The following is a 14,089-nucleotide window of genomic DNA, read 5'->3' on the forward strand; positions in this document are numbered from 1 at the left end:
GAGTAGGTTTGAGGTTACGTTGACATCGGATCACACGGTTTCAAGGAACTCCAGTTTTGGCCGGAGATGTCGAGGGATTTTCTGACCATTTTTCGTTGGATTTTGGACTTCTAATAGGTACGAATGTGTTCTACTCTTCAAGACCTTCAAATCCATATAAATTTCATGGATTTTGGTTGAGAAATGAAGTAGATATTAAGTTTTGAAAATTTTCCAGAAACCGGCTAACCAGACGGTGGCCGACAGCGATGGATGGCAGAGTCCGGCGAGGTCCACCGAAGAAGAAGAAGAATATTCCATCAAAGTTAACAGAATATCCTAACGGAGTCAGGTAACACCGTTAGAATTTAACGGAATATTCTGCTATTTTAATGGAATATTCCTAACGGCATTAGGGTTTCTGTCCCATGTGCCAGGCACGCGCCTGCGCGTGGCCAATGCGCCTGGCCGTGCCTTGGGCGGCGCATGAGGGCGCATCCAACATCCAAATATTTTTCTAAAAATATGGGGGTGTTTTGTCGAGTATATCATGTTGGTATATTCAAACACCTCATTTGAGCAATGTATGAGGAATTAATCCTAGGCTTTGTTTATGTGCTATTGAATTAACATTAAAATAGTTGTATTGCATATAGGTGAGACGTACCCCGAGGACGAGCGTGGACAAGCGAAACAAGGGGGCTACGATCCTGCTATTTATCAGAGAGTGGGCATTTGTTATATAGATATATATATATATATATATATATATGCTCTACGATTTCCAAAAAGCATTTTTTAAGAAATGAATTTATGCCTTGTATGCCATGTCTATACCGCTTATTACTATATTGTTGCATTAGTATGAATTTTGAATTATACTATTTGATGCTGCGGATGCTCAGGTAAGCTTCAGGTGAGTCAGCATGTGATTGGTCCTGTTGCATTGCATATTGTTATGCATTTATGCATTTAGAGCTTATTATGTTGCACCCCGGTGTTAGTGCTCCCGCCCGAGGCCAGGGCACAACTTTCACGTGATTGTTTACCTCTTGCATCACACGCTCACCTTGGATCCAAGTTTTGGTGCTAGCTTGTCTTACAAACCACAATAGGTGGTTCCGACTTGTAGGTGACCCGCAATCTATCACACAGCTTTTACGTGATCGTAACACTTGAGCGTACTTATTTACACCCAGCCTGTCATACAAGTCCCATTAGGTGACTCCAACTCATGTGCAGACATATGTTGATAAGTTATAGATCCAGTCGTACAGGTCACGTTAGGTGACTTTGACTGGCATACTACTTTATATTGGTTTCACACATGGCTTACATCTTTTAGTGCTGAAATATTATGACATGGCATACGTCAGTTTTCATTGGCCTTGTGCATTGGTTTTTCGTATGTAGTAGTATTTTCTGGAAACTATACGGGTTTTACGGAGAGGGGTTATTATGTTCATAAAGCTAAATATGTTTTCAAACGCTCTGTTTTTCCCCACTCACCATTCTGTTTTGCACCCCTCCAATTCTAGGTAGTTGTTCATCTTTGGTGGCTCACGAGGACTACTCTGCGGTTTTGATTTCTACTAAATAAAAGTAGGGATCTTCTCCATGTTTGTATAATTAGTACTTAGTTAGTTCGACTGCACTTTCGTTTTACCTATGCTCTGATATGCATGTATCTTATATTTGATCACTTTCACACACTTACATAGTATCTCTAGTTAAATAAGTTTAGGTTTGGTTTTTAATTATTCACATTTCTTTTATTCGTATCACTTTTGTTGCGCCCTTAACTACGTCACCCTCATGTGATGGCCAGCATGCCTCGACTCCAGTTAGGGTGTGTCATAAAAGAACTAACTTTATTTGTCCAAAAAAGGAGTTCAAAATGTTTAAGATGCCCCCTCTTAGTTAAATTTCTGGTTTCGTCCCTGGGTGTATCAAGGATTGGTTGCCAAGTTTTGAACGGATAAAGCATCACAGAGATCACTTGGAGAACAAATTTGGCAGCGGCCAACTTCTGAAGTACACTTCGACAACATAATAAAAGTTTTACACCTAAATTTAGCTTAGATTTTTTGGAACTTTAACGAAAAGCACCCGGTACTGTTCACTTTAACGAAAAACCACATTTTTACACTAAAAAGTCAATCCTGGTACTATTCACTTTACCCTTTATTTTGTCTTTATCATTAAAACTCAAAGTTTTCAAACCATTTTCATTAGTTTTCCTTAGATTTTTCGTTACGATGTTTTGGCACAAAAGTGCATTACAAGGGCTTCAAGCAATGGACCAGATGATGGTGGTGTGGCATCTTCAAGAATTTTCTAGGGAGTCTGACCTTGGAACTTATCTGTTATAACTCTGACCCAAAAAATAACCTAGTTTACATTGGGCCAGGCCAATCCCTTTGTGTTTTAATGTAAGGCCCGAGTTTTCTTTAATTTTCTTAAGCCCAAGGTTTATTCAACCCGTGAACCTCATCTCCTTCTTCTCTCTTTTCTGAAAAGTCAGCTCTCTCTCTCTCTTTCGGTTTCTTCTCTCTCTTTCTCACACTCTCTAAGCTCCGAGAGCTTCTCTCTAGCTTTCACCTCACTTCCCTCACAAATCAAACCCCAAAAACCATATATTTGGAATCCTTGAGACCTAACAAACTCAATGGTACCCTTGCATGCGCCATATGAGCACCGTGGGTTTTTCTGCCATTGAAGCCGAGAGCTTCAAAGCTCTAAAACTCGAACCCAGGTGAGGATTGTGTTCCTTCTTCAAATTTCTGGGTTATGCATGTTGGTTTTATGACAAAACTCAAGGGTTTCGATCTCAGTTTTTCCCTATGCTAATAATCTAGTTCCGACGACGAACTCCGGCGAGTTCGTAGGTGTATGTGTGTCCGTGTGTGTGTGTGTGCGAACTGTGTGTGTGTGTGAGCATGCTGTGCATGCCGTGTATACTGTGCGTGTGTGTATGTGATTATGGGTGTGTGTGTTGTGCGGTGCAGGTGTGTGTGTGTGTACCGTGTGCATGTGCGTGTGCAGTGCATGCATATGCAGTCTGTGCATGTGTGTGTGTTTATATATGTGTATATATATATATATGCAAGTGTGTGTGTTGGTGTGAATGTATGTGTGCATGCGTGGGAGTGTGTGTGTGTGCTGGTGTGTAAGTATATGTATGTGTGTGTGTTTATATATATATATATATGCATGTGTGTGTGCAGCGCATGCTTATGCATGCTGCGTGTGTATGTGTTTATATATAGATATATATATATATATATGCATGTGTGGGTGCAGCGCATGCTAATGCATGTTGTGTGTGTGTGTGTTTATATATGTGTATATACAAAGAGCTTAAGGGGAGGGATCCCCATTTTTTGAAAAAAATGGGGATTAGGTGTGGGGCCCACTTCACATCTAATTTCAACGATCCGAACCGTCTATTTTGTTAGTCTCGATTCATAGATCATCCTTGCAAAATATTAGCTAAATTGGAAATGTTTAAGACATCTAATTGGGTTCAAGGAAATGAACGAATACTTTGTTATATAAGAAAATATGAAATTTGATATTGATAATTAAATAGGCAAATGGTTTCGGATTGAATTGAATTTTTGCAAGGATGATCTATGAATCGAGACTAACAAAATAGACGGTTCGGATCGTTGAAATTTGATGTGAAGTGGGCCCCACACCTAATCCCCATTTTTTTCAAAAAATGGAGATCCCTCCCCTTAAGCTCTGTGTGTGTGTATATATATATATATGCAAGTGTGTGTGTGCAGTGCATGCTTTGCATGTGTGTGTGTGTGGGTGAGTATAGGGGTGGGTTCAAAAAACCGAAAACCAAACCGAACCGAAACCGAAAAACCGAACCGAACGAAAAAACCAAACCGAATTGAAAAAACCGAACCGAATTCTTTTGGTTCGGTTCGGTTTTAGTGATCTAAAAACCGAACTAAACCGAACCGAACCGAATTAATTAAATTATTATTTTTATTTAATTATTTGTTTTGGGTATTATTTTCTAAACCCAATTTGTAAGTTAAAATGTGCTAAACCCAATGTGTTGCCAAACTTTAAGCTCAAAATATTTAAAAAATGCCTATAAAAACTCTAAACCCTAACCTATTATTTATCCCCCATATAAGGTTCCGGAACCAAACCTCCTCCAGAAGTACCTACATCCATCTCCATAGCACTGCCTACTTCTGCCCTAGCTTTCTTTTCCAAATCTACTCTCATATAACATGTAACAGAATCCATAAACATTTATTTCGGGTAGATTACTTGGGTAATTTGTGATGGAAAAGAATCTAACACACACTAAATAAATCCACCCACGCATTATTTTTACTAATCAAGTTGTCAACATGCAATTACAAGCAAACAACCTTGATCTTTGAACAACATCATACAATTTAACTTTTCTAAGTCATTTGTACGATTTTTGTGTTGTGAGGTTGTTAGTTTGGACTTTGGAAGACTTGATTGATGATTTTAGTTCAATTTTAAATGTTTATTTTCATTGTCTTTGATTCTAGTTAGAATGTTTATGTTATGATTGTGTTGGATATGTTAAAATTTAAAATTTCAATGTTTTTCATTTTTTGAAAAGAAAAAAAAACCAAAAAACCGAAACCGAACCGGAAAAAACCGAATCGAAAAAAATCGAAAAAAAAATGAACCGAACCGAACCGAACCGAAATTTCGGTTTGGTTTCGGTTTTGGCAAAAAACCGAACCGATTTAAACCAAACCCATCCCTTGGTGAGTATGTGTTGGGCTCAAGCCCAAACCACCTCTTGATCCTAACCTATCCAAACCCAAAAGCCATTTCCATTCCCTAAAATTCTATCTTTTGGGTAGTTTATTAAATTGTACATTTTCGTGCTTAGGTGAAGTTGCTAGTGGAGACTTCCTTAATCATTTTCCGCACAATTCTGCTGCTTCGGAGTATCTGTGAGTGGACCACCTTTGAAAATTGCATGTTTTATTGATAGAAATGCATAATTTAATAGCATGCCTTGCAAAATTATTGATTTGAGGAATACTTTACAGGAAGCATGATGATTTGATTATACGTGATTATATATATATTTTTTGAATTATTTCCATTATATCGTATTTTCTATAAAACCCTCATTCTGGTAGACTATCTGATCGATGACGATAGGATGCTAAGAATGTGTTTCAAATGACTTTCGAACACCTCTTCGTAGTATAGAGGATCGATGAATTTATGCTACGAAGTTGTATTTTAGAGATGAATTATGTTTTGTGCGTACCTAGTGAACACTATGCCGCCTGGGGCGAGGATCTGGTGTTGGCATTGAGGCCGGGAGAAATAATCCCTAGCGAAAGGCTGAGGGACACGGAGACAGGCATTGGGCCGGGAGTGAGATATCTCTGGCTACGGGCACAGAGACTGAGGTGCAAGCATTGGGCCGGGAGTATTGTTATTCAGTGCACTCACTAGCAGCACAACTTGTGTTATGCTTCCTGATACGATTTCTGATATGATTTCTGATATGATTTTCTGAGATTGATTTGCAGATGGATATATGAATTGTTTTTATGGCATGCTAGAATTTTCTGAAAAGCTTATCACTTATTATTCTAGTAGTTTTCATAATTAAACTGTGGGGGTTAGTATGTTCATAACTGTTTTTGTACTACGTATGTATATAAACTTGGTCCACTCACCTTTGTTTTGCGCCCCCATTCAGGTCTTAGAAACGAGGCATAGAATCCCGGCATTAAGGTACTTCCGCAGCGGCATCTTCGAGTCCTCTCGGGGTAGGACCCACTCCTTTGTTCATTCAATCTTATCCTAATTCTTGTTAGTGACTAGGTTTAGCTGTATGCTCTGAACACGTTTCTAAATTGTTAATTCATTGTTTTTTTTTAATTCATAACCCGTATTTATTTCTTATTCCTAGCTTTTGTATCAATTAATGGCTTTCGTCACCCTCGGGTGTCGGCCAGCACGTGCTTATCCTGGTATTCGGGTAATATCAGGGTCGGGACGTGTCATTATCAAACTTGGCAGGAATTCTTGAAGAAGACTTGGTGAGTGAAATTGCAGTACAGCCATTGAACATAGAGTGAGAAGAATATAAGGGCAAATGTGTGGTGGAGATCGAGTTGGGGAAATGTGTGGTAGAGGTTGAGTTACCCACTGATACTCATTTTTATTTTTCACTCACCTTCTTAATTTTCATCTATTAAATTGAATTAAAGAAAATCAAATGACCGATATTAATAAGCGGACGACGTGTAAGAAGAAAACACACCCCTTTTGTCCACTAGCATTTACCTTTTGCAATTAGTGTTGCATCTTATTAGGCGACAACGTGAAACTACGCGTTGTTTTTCCTTCTCACTGACTAGGCCTATTGGGCCATTTTCGATATGGTCCACCGAGAAAATTTTGATAGCCGTTGGAAAGAAAGAGCTCCCTTCCATTTAAACCGACGGCGCAGATTCACTCAATTCAAACTTCAATGCAATCAAAACCCCACCCTCACAAATCCCTCCGGTCCTGAAAGCAAACGCTCTCTCTCTCTAGCTCTCTGAGATCTTCGTCTAAATTCACTACCCCCTCTCTCTCTTCTAGAACTCGCGTTCTTGCTGTGATTCGAATCCATGGAAGGTACTCTCCTGAGTGTCCTCTCTCTCTCTCTCTCTTCAGTTATTTCATGTTTTTTTTTATTTAATTTCTTCTTAAATCGTCGAGCGAGCCGTGTAATAATCGCAAAGTTTTCTGCTTTAATTCAGATCAAACGGTGGAAATGTTCCCCCAAATCTGCAAAGACGTCGTTCCAGATCACGACTCCAAGTCCTCTTCGACCTCTGGCGCAGGTTGTGTTTTTGTTTTATTTAATTCAATTTGCCCCCTTTTTTATTTTTTGAATTACAAGAAAACGTTGAATTTGAGGTTTGGATTCGATTAGTAATGCTTCTTAAAGTTTTAATTTTATTTTCCAGCCCTAGAAAATGTAGAATTGGGAAATTTTCTAATCCGATTTCGTTCTTTTTCTTCAGTTAAAACCCTAGAGACAATTACAACCCAGTTGGACAGTGACGTGAGCAACAGAGGTGGGTAATTTCTGGAATTCTTGGTTTTTCAATCTTTAATATTTTTTTTAATAGAAATTGGGAATGCTTTCAACTGAACTGTTACATTCTGAATTTCAATTGAGTAATTGAGTTGTAAAGAAAATGGAAATGGTTAATTTTTTTAGTGGTCGTTTAATTCAGGCTGTAAGTATAACATTGTTTTCAGAATGTACTCCAGATATTGCTACCGAACCCGCCGATGGTGATTCTGATTTGATTGGTGAGAGTAGCACGTCGAAGGGAACTGAAGAAGGTTCTCCAGGTCAGATGGTTCTTCCAGTTTTGCAGAAGATCACTGATTTGACTACCAAAATTCAGGTGATTCTTGAATATAGCATTGTATTTTGTTTACGTCACTTTGAGGAAAGCTTAGAAAGTGAATGGAAGCATTTGTATATTCTTTCTGTTTTGAATCTTTCGACAAATGCAATAAACGTTTTCGGTTTTGTTCTTATTCTTTAGGATTTGAAGAGAGAGCACACTGCCTTGTCTGTCGAAGTCAAGCTCACAACGAATTCCTTTCCAGACCCTGCAGTTCTAAACACCATTCAGCTTCTAAGTGAGCTTTTTATTTTGATCACTCACGATTATTTTCTAACTTTCTTTCTCTTGTTGATTGTAATTTGTTGTTTCTGGATATCTAGGTATTGAACATGAACTTTTAAAGAAGAAGTACCTAGATGAGTCGTCTGAGCGAAAGAGACTATACAATGAAATGATTGAGCTTAAAGGCAACATCCGAGTTTTCTGCAGATGTAGACCCTTGAATCAAACTGAAATTTCAAGCGGATCCGGTTCCGTTGTTGAATTCGAATCCTCCCTAGACAATGAGTTACAGGTCATTTGTTCTGATTCCTCCAAAAAGCAGTTCAAGTTTGACCATGTTTTCAGACCTGAGGACAATCAAGGTACCTGAGAACTCATACTGATTTTGTAATTGCACTGCCTAATACTTAGCAGTTGATTTTGTTAGGATGAATAACTTGTAGATAGACTTTGAATCGTTCATATTGAGCTTTTCAAATGTGCAGAGGCTGTTTTTGCTCAAACGAAACCTATTGTGACTTCGGTGTTGGATGGCTACAATGTCTGCATTTTTGCCTACGGACAAACTGGAACTGGCAAGACCTTTACGATGGAGGGTACTCCTGAAAACAGAGGTGTTAACTACAGGACTCTGGAGGAGTTGTTTCGGATTTCAAAAGATAGAGGTGGCTTCATGAGATATGAACTATGTGTTAGTATGCTAGAAGTCTATAATGAGAAGATAAGGGACCTCTTGGTTGATAACACAAATCAACCGACAAAGAAGTGAGTTTTCTTCTGCTTTGATGTTAACTGACTAGACTTTGCAATGCGATATGAGCTGTGTGTTAGTATGCTAGAAGTCTATAATGAGAAGGTAAGGGACCTCTTGGTTGATAACACAAATCAACCGACAAGAAGTGAGTTTTCTTCTGCTTTGATGTTAACTGAGTAGACTTTGCAATCTTGCATATAGAAAATTATTTATTTGAATCAAGTATCAACATACACACAGTTTGGGCTCTTAAGATGTTGAACCAAATTGCCCTCTGATTGACAATTGAAATCCTTACTTGGGAATTAGTGTAGAGAATTGTACAAATAGGTTATATTTGATCTTCACCACTCCCAACACTTCAACAAGTTCAAATGCATTTTTTTTAAAAGGTCCGACCTTTTTTATGTTTATCTATTGGCAATCTTAAGAATCTCAGTTGGAGGATATGTAATGTTGATTCATGATAGGTGTACTTATTTTGTGTTTATCTGTTCAAAGGTTGGAAATAAAGCAATGTGCAGACGGAACCTTAGATGTTCCAGGACTTGTTCAAGAGCGTGTTTATGGCTTTGAAGAGATGTGGGAACTGCTAAAGTCTGGAAGCCAAGCTAGATCTGTTGGATCTACCAGTGCTAACGAGCAGAGCAGCCGCTCTCACTGGTAACTTTCATGCTCGTAATCTCCTTAATGTCTTCATTGTCAGAGTCTAAATTAAATGCTGAGGCACGCATACACTGAATGTTTCAAATCAGGGAGAATATAAAGAAACATGAGGCAACCAATTTTTCTTTCTATGGTTTCATTCAACATTCAGTGAAAATTTGTTTTCTGCAGCTTGTTGCGGGTGACAGTGAAGGGGGAGAACTTGATAAATGGGCAAAAGACAAGGAGTCAACTGTGGCTCGTAGACTTGGCTGGCAGTGAGCGTATGGGGAGGATTGATGTTGAAGGTGAAAGACTGAAGGAATCTCAGTTTATAAATAAATCTCTGTCGGCCCTTGGCGATGTTATCTCATCCCTTGCATCTAAAACAGCCCACATTCCTTACAGGCAACTCTCTCTCTCTCTCTCTCTCTCTCTCACACACACACACACACACAAAGATTTGGTTACCATATCTAAACTTCTCTTCTTTTGCAAAAACCAGGAATTCAAAGCTTACTCATATGCTGCAGAGTTCTCTAGGTGAACCTTTATAGTAATATTTCACTTCAATGTGAGTGGCTCCTATAAATTGGTTATACATGCATGATTTTAATTGAAATTTGATTTGCAGGAGGAGATTGCAAAACCTTGATGTTTGTCCAAATCAGCCCAAGTGCCTCAGATCTTGGAGAGACACTGTGTTCACTGAACTTTGCCAGCCGGGTGCGGGGAATAGAGAGTGGCCCTGCTCGCAAACAGGCAGACCTCAGTGAGCTGTTCAAGTACAAACAAATGGTACGTGTTATAAGTTAAAGTATACTTTTGTTCTAGTTTATCTTGGTTTCAAATTACAAAAATTTTAATATCCAATTTAACAGGCTGAGAAGGCTAAACATGACGAGAAAGAAACCAAGAAACTACAGGACTGCATACAGTCTCTGCAGTTGAGGCTTGCTGCGAGGGAACACATTTGCAGAAGTCTACAAGAAAAGGTAATCTATCTTCAAGATGACAACTCATGGGATTTATTGAACTTCTTGTTGTTCATTGTTACATAACTGAAGTTTTTTGGTAGAATCGAGACCTTGAGAACCAGTTGGCTGAGGAAAGGAAGACCAGGCTGAAACAGGAGACTAGAGCTTTTGCAGCTGCTTCTCATCAGTCTTCAGCATCATCATTCCGGAAACAAGGAGCCCAGAAAACTGTTGCAGAGAAGAAGCCACCTTTGGCTCCTCCAAGAGAGAGGCTACCTCTGCGAAGAATTTCCAACTTCATGCCCCCACCTTCATCTGCTTTACCTCCCAAAAAAACCAGCTCTACAACTTCCGTCCCATCTTCAGTGGGAGGCAAAGAAAATATCTCCACAACAGCACTAGCAGGAAGAAACCAGAAAAGCCTAATTTTACCGAGAAGAATCTCCATTGCTGTCAGACCTCCAACTGCAACAACACAACAGGTTCTTCAGCCTAAGAGACGCGTCTCCATTGCTACCTATCGCCCTGAGCCAAGCTCTCACATGACAACACCCCTCCACACCTCTGCCTCTCTATCCAACAGTGACAGACCATCGTTCGCAAGGGATCCACGAAGGGCACGGTACTCAAGGTTGTTCTCCCCAATGCCTGAATTGAAGTCGGAAGCAGAGACAACACCAACCACAATGAGGAGAAGCAGCAAGTTCATGGGTAGTCCCCCGACATTAGCTGGTTCAGTCAGAGCAGCGAGGCATCCAGCAGCTGTTGCACTACTACGGAAACCAGTAGTTTGGAGTCCTCTCAAGCTGAGAGCCATGAAAAACAGAAGGCCATCACTGTTACTACCTCCCCCGGGTTTCAAATGACATGCAATGAATCAATTCGTCATTGTCTATTTTGAAACACCTTGAAACAGTAAATGTTCTTGTTTTCTTTTTCTACTTTAGAGCTTTTGTGATAGTACTGAAAATGTATGCTTCTTGCCTACTAATCATTCATTTCGTTGTTGAAGCACTTTGTAGCGTTTCCTTGTTGAACCAAGAAAGTTTCGATTTCAAGAATCGAATGATAACCTTCACAAATTAGAATTTTAATTCAATTTGCAATGAGAAAACATGAAGATCCATTGGCCATGAACCATCTTTGCCGGGTCACCGGGTGGGATGGCACATAGGGATGGGTGACGGGTATCCGTTTGCTCATCCCTACACATCTATCTTTACTGATATTTTAAATCTACATTCTTAATTAATTGGGTAAAAATTTCCGCATCAACTTTACACAACTGTAAAAGTCAATTTTCACAACATTAAAGATAAGTTATTCATGAGCAGTTCAAAAGGGTAAATACGATATTTTCTTAATGAAAGTAGAAAATGAAATTACAAAATATGTGATGCAAATTCGTACATAGTATCCATGGAGGTTCATGGAGTGCAGCTGTACAATAACTAAAAGTAAGAAAGAGTACCAACCGTTAGATCTCTTTTTTCGTCAAACATTGACCGTCAGATCTATGCGCAATCACTGGTTCTCCATTTAAGAGGGGAAAAGTTCACGTCTAAATTGAAAACGAAAAGTAGCCGTTTGCGTGTGATTGGTTGGAGAAATTCGACCGTTGGACTCGAAAAGAGAAACATAAACAAAAATCCGTTCGAACTCCGTTTGACTTCATCACTTAGGAAGACAAACTGCGAAGGCCAAAAGGGAAACCAAAGAGAGAGAGAGAGAGAGAGAGAGAGAGAGATCTTGGAGACCCACTTCCCACTGAGAGTTGCTGTGTGTGTGTGTGTGTGTTGAGTAATAAAATGGTTGCGAGATCTTGGAGACCCACTTCCCACTGAGAGTTGCTGTGTGTGTGTGCCTTGAGTAATAAAATGGTTGCGAGAACCCCACCAAAGCAGAGGAAAATGGTAGCCCCTCTCGATCCTCTTCTCCTCAGAGAAACGGTGAAGAAGGTGAGAGCTACTTCAACTTTTTCCTTCAAAACAAAAAAACCCAGAATTCAAAGTTCAGTTCTTTGTATTTCCGGCATCGATCTTTGGTGGAATTTGAACATCTCTGGTGGATTTTCTTGTGTTTTGAACTAATGGGTTTGTTTTGTTCTGTGGGTTTGTGAAGGTGGATAGATGCATGGCTCGGTTGCAGGAGCTGCAGTACACAGTTTCGGGCGGTACGAAAGTGATTTCTGGAGTGAGTCTCAGCCCAAGGAGCACTCGAGGTTATCTCAGGACTAGCCTCCGATGTAAACAAGAAACTGCGAGGTAAGAATTTGATTTGAATTTGATATTTAGAAACCAAGAAAAAAAAACAGCTTTTGATTTTTCTTCTTCTTTTGTTTGTTAGTTTTGGTCGATTTTGAGATTGAAACTCAATTGGGTTTATTTATTTATGCAGGATTAAAGTTTCAGCCCCTAGAAAGTCCCCCGTTGGCAAGGTCCCTGCAAATGCAGGTATCTCTCTCTTTCTCTCTCCCTCTCTCTCTCTCTCTCTCTCTCTCTAGATTTGAACCAAATGGGTTTTCTAACTAGACAATATTCCAAACTACAATAATTCCATATTGTCTGCTTTGGGTCACGCCCTCACGGATTTGTTCTTGGGCTTCCACCCAAAACGCGTCTTACTATAGGGAGATGGGCATGTACATATAAGGCACATCACATCCTCTCCCCCAGACGATGTGGGATCTTACATCTAATACATAACACTTGGCATAATCCTATGCTAATCTCTATAGTCTAACAAACATCATTGCTATTATATTTCAGGGGAGTGGCAGAGAATGTCGCTGCCTGCAATGCTGGTCGGCGAAACAGTCGGAGAAATTCTACAAGCAAGCAAGTTTGCAAGAGAAATAGTAGCAGCAGTTGGTAAAAAACCCCAGAAAACCACTTCAGAAGACCCCAAAACCCCAATGACACAACAGAGGAAACAGAGGCAAAACCCCGAAAACACAGAGCTCAGAGCCAGAAGAAAGAAGGAGAAGCACAACAAGTCTCAATCCACTCGATCAGAGTCCCGTTCCCCGATACTCCAACGGGCTCGTTCCAGGATCAATTTCAAGGTCTCACCTCCACACAAGAGAGATATGGAGAAAGAAAACAACAGATACTTGGCAAACAGAGTGTCTCCGAAAAATAGGCCATGGGCAAAAAAAAGCGTGTTGTTTCCCAACCCTTTGTTTTCGGCTTCGGATTCTTCTCAGCAGCAGAAGTTCTGCAGAACAAGATCACCAATCATTGGTAGAAATGATGGCAGTAATAATAGGCGACGGATTCATACTCCGCACAAGTTCTTGATCAAGTCCCCGCCTTCTGCTTCGAAATTTCCTTCACCTTCCAAGTTTCAGCTCAAGATCAGGAGCCCTCCATTGGTTTCTTCTCTGTCTCCAACGAAAGCCAAGATGTCACCGAAGATGTCAACTGCCTCGAAACTTCGCAGGTCATTTTCTCCTTCGAGATTGGCAACTAGGTTGGTGTCTCCATTGAAGAGCAGAAAGAGCTTGCAGAAGAGTAGCGAGGGAGGACTAGTAATGCCTGGTTTGAAACAGCGTCCAATGTCCTCGATTCCAATGGGAATTTCAGCTCGGAGAATTTGAGAAACGTCTGAGAAATCTGCATACATTGGCTTGGTTTGATTCTTTTATACCAGATATTTTCTTGATGTCCATAGTTTCGAATTTTCATTGTTCAACTTTTTCTTATGCGTGTGAATTTGTCATTCCATTTTTTCAACTACTTGAGATCAAATTTTCGTTCTTTTCTGTTGGTCGAAGTCCTTAGATTCCCGCTCCCCTCACTATCACTTGTATCTGTAAACTTTGTACAATCTCTGTATCAAGAGCTGGGGAATGGACGACCACTGTGTTGCGGCTCACTGTGTTGCTTCTTTGTCAGGTCAATGGACGACCACTCTCCCTGGTTTTTGTTCTGAACAAGGATGGCCTTCCTTGTCCTCCAAGTTTATTTTGGTGGCCTTTTGTAGGCTGTTCTTTCTGGGTAGTTACTGTGTTAGCTAGTTAGGTCAGAGAGAGAGAGAGAGAGAGAGAGAGAGAGAGAGAG

The 14,089-nt window shown here is 40.0% G+C and overlaps 2 protein-coding genes and 1 long non-coding RNA gene across 4 annotated transcripts; all 3 read left to right on the forward strand.

Moving 5' to 3' along the window:
- Positions 1 to 2,621: 2,621 nt before the first annotated feature.
- Positions 2,622 to 5,864, forward strand: LOC114824441 (uncharacterized). The gene is made up of 3 exons (XR_003772767.2): positions 2,622 to 2,734; positions 4,883 to 4,946; positions 5,714 to 5,864. It is a non-coding gene; the product is annotated as an uncharacterized lncRNA (long non-coding RNA).
- A 555-nt stretch (positions 5,865 to 6,419) lies between these two features.
- LOC103408548 (kinesin-like protein KIN-14S) lies at positions 6,420 to 11,042 on the forward strand. 2 transcript variants are annotated; one of them, XM_008347390.4, is made up of 13 exons: positions 6,420 to 6,639; positions 6,765 to 6,848; positions 7,032 to 7,085; positions 7,285 to 7,424; positions 7,569 to 7,665; positions 7,751 to 8,014; positions 8,138 to 8,417; positions 8,908 to 9,069; positions 9,244 to 9,459; positions 9,557 to 9,594; positions 9,686 to 9,849; positions 9,933 to 10,046; positions 10,130 to 11,042. In XM_008347390.4, exons 1-13 carry the CDS (start codon positions 6,633 to 6,635, stop codon positions 10,892 to 10,894), a joined length of 2,385 nt encoding a protein of 794 aa, XP_008345612.1. In that variant the 5' UTR covers positions 6,420 to 6,632; the 3' UTR covers positions 10,895 to 11,042. The 2 variants fall into 2 exon arrangements, with proteins under 2 accessions (XP_008345612.1, XP_008345611.1); XM_008347389.4 differs by having other exon boundaries at positions 6,483 to 6,639; positions 7,273 to 7,424.
- Positions 11,043 to 11,596: 554 nt separating this feature from the next.
- Positions 11,597 to 13,786, forward strand: LOC103408549 (microtubule-binding protein TANGLED). Its single transcript, XM_008347391.4, has 4 exons — positions 11,597 to 11,986; positions 12,150 to 12,292; positions 12,426 to 12,481; positions 12,797 to 13,786. Exons 1-4 carry the CDS (start codon positions 11,906 to 11,908, stop codon positions 13,624 to 13,626), a joined length of 1,110 nt encoding a protein of 369 aa, XP_008345613.1. The 5' UTR covers positions 11,597 to 11,905; the 3' UTR covers positions 13,627 to 13,786.
- The last annotated feature ends 303 nt before the right edge of the window (positions 13,787 to 14,089 follow it).

This window comes from Malus domestica, chromosome 04 (assembly GCF_042453785.1).
Source record: "Malus domestica chromosome 04, GDT2T_hap1".
NCBI lineage: Eukaryota > Viridiplantae > Streptophyta > Magnoliopsida > Rosales > Rosaceae > Malus > Malus domestica.

Coding starts and splice junctions, on each gene's coding strand:
- LOC103408548 (XM_008347389.4), top strand. Junction 6,849..7,031: donor CTCTTCGACCTCTGGCGCAG/GTTGTGTTTTTG, acceptor CTTTTTCTTCAG/TTAAAACCCTAGAGACAATT. Junction 9,595..9,685: donor TATGCTGCAGAGTTCTCTAG/GTGAACCTTTAT, acceptor TTTGATTTGCAG/GAGGAGATTGCAAAACCTTG.
- LOC103408549 (XM_008347391.4), top strand. CDS start 11,906: ATGGTTGCGAGAACCCCACCAAAGCAGAGGAAAATGGTAGCCCCTCTC. Junction 11,987..12,149: donor TCAGAGAAACGGTGAAGAAG/GTGAGAGCTACT, acceptor GGGTTTGTGAAG/GTGGATAGATGCATGGCTCG. Junction 12,482..12,796: donor CAAGGTCCCTGCAAATGCAG/GTATCTCTCTCT, acceptor ATTATATTTCAG/GGGAGTGGCAGAGAATGTCG.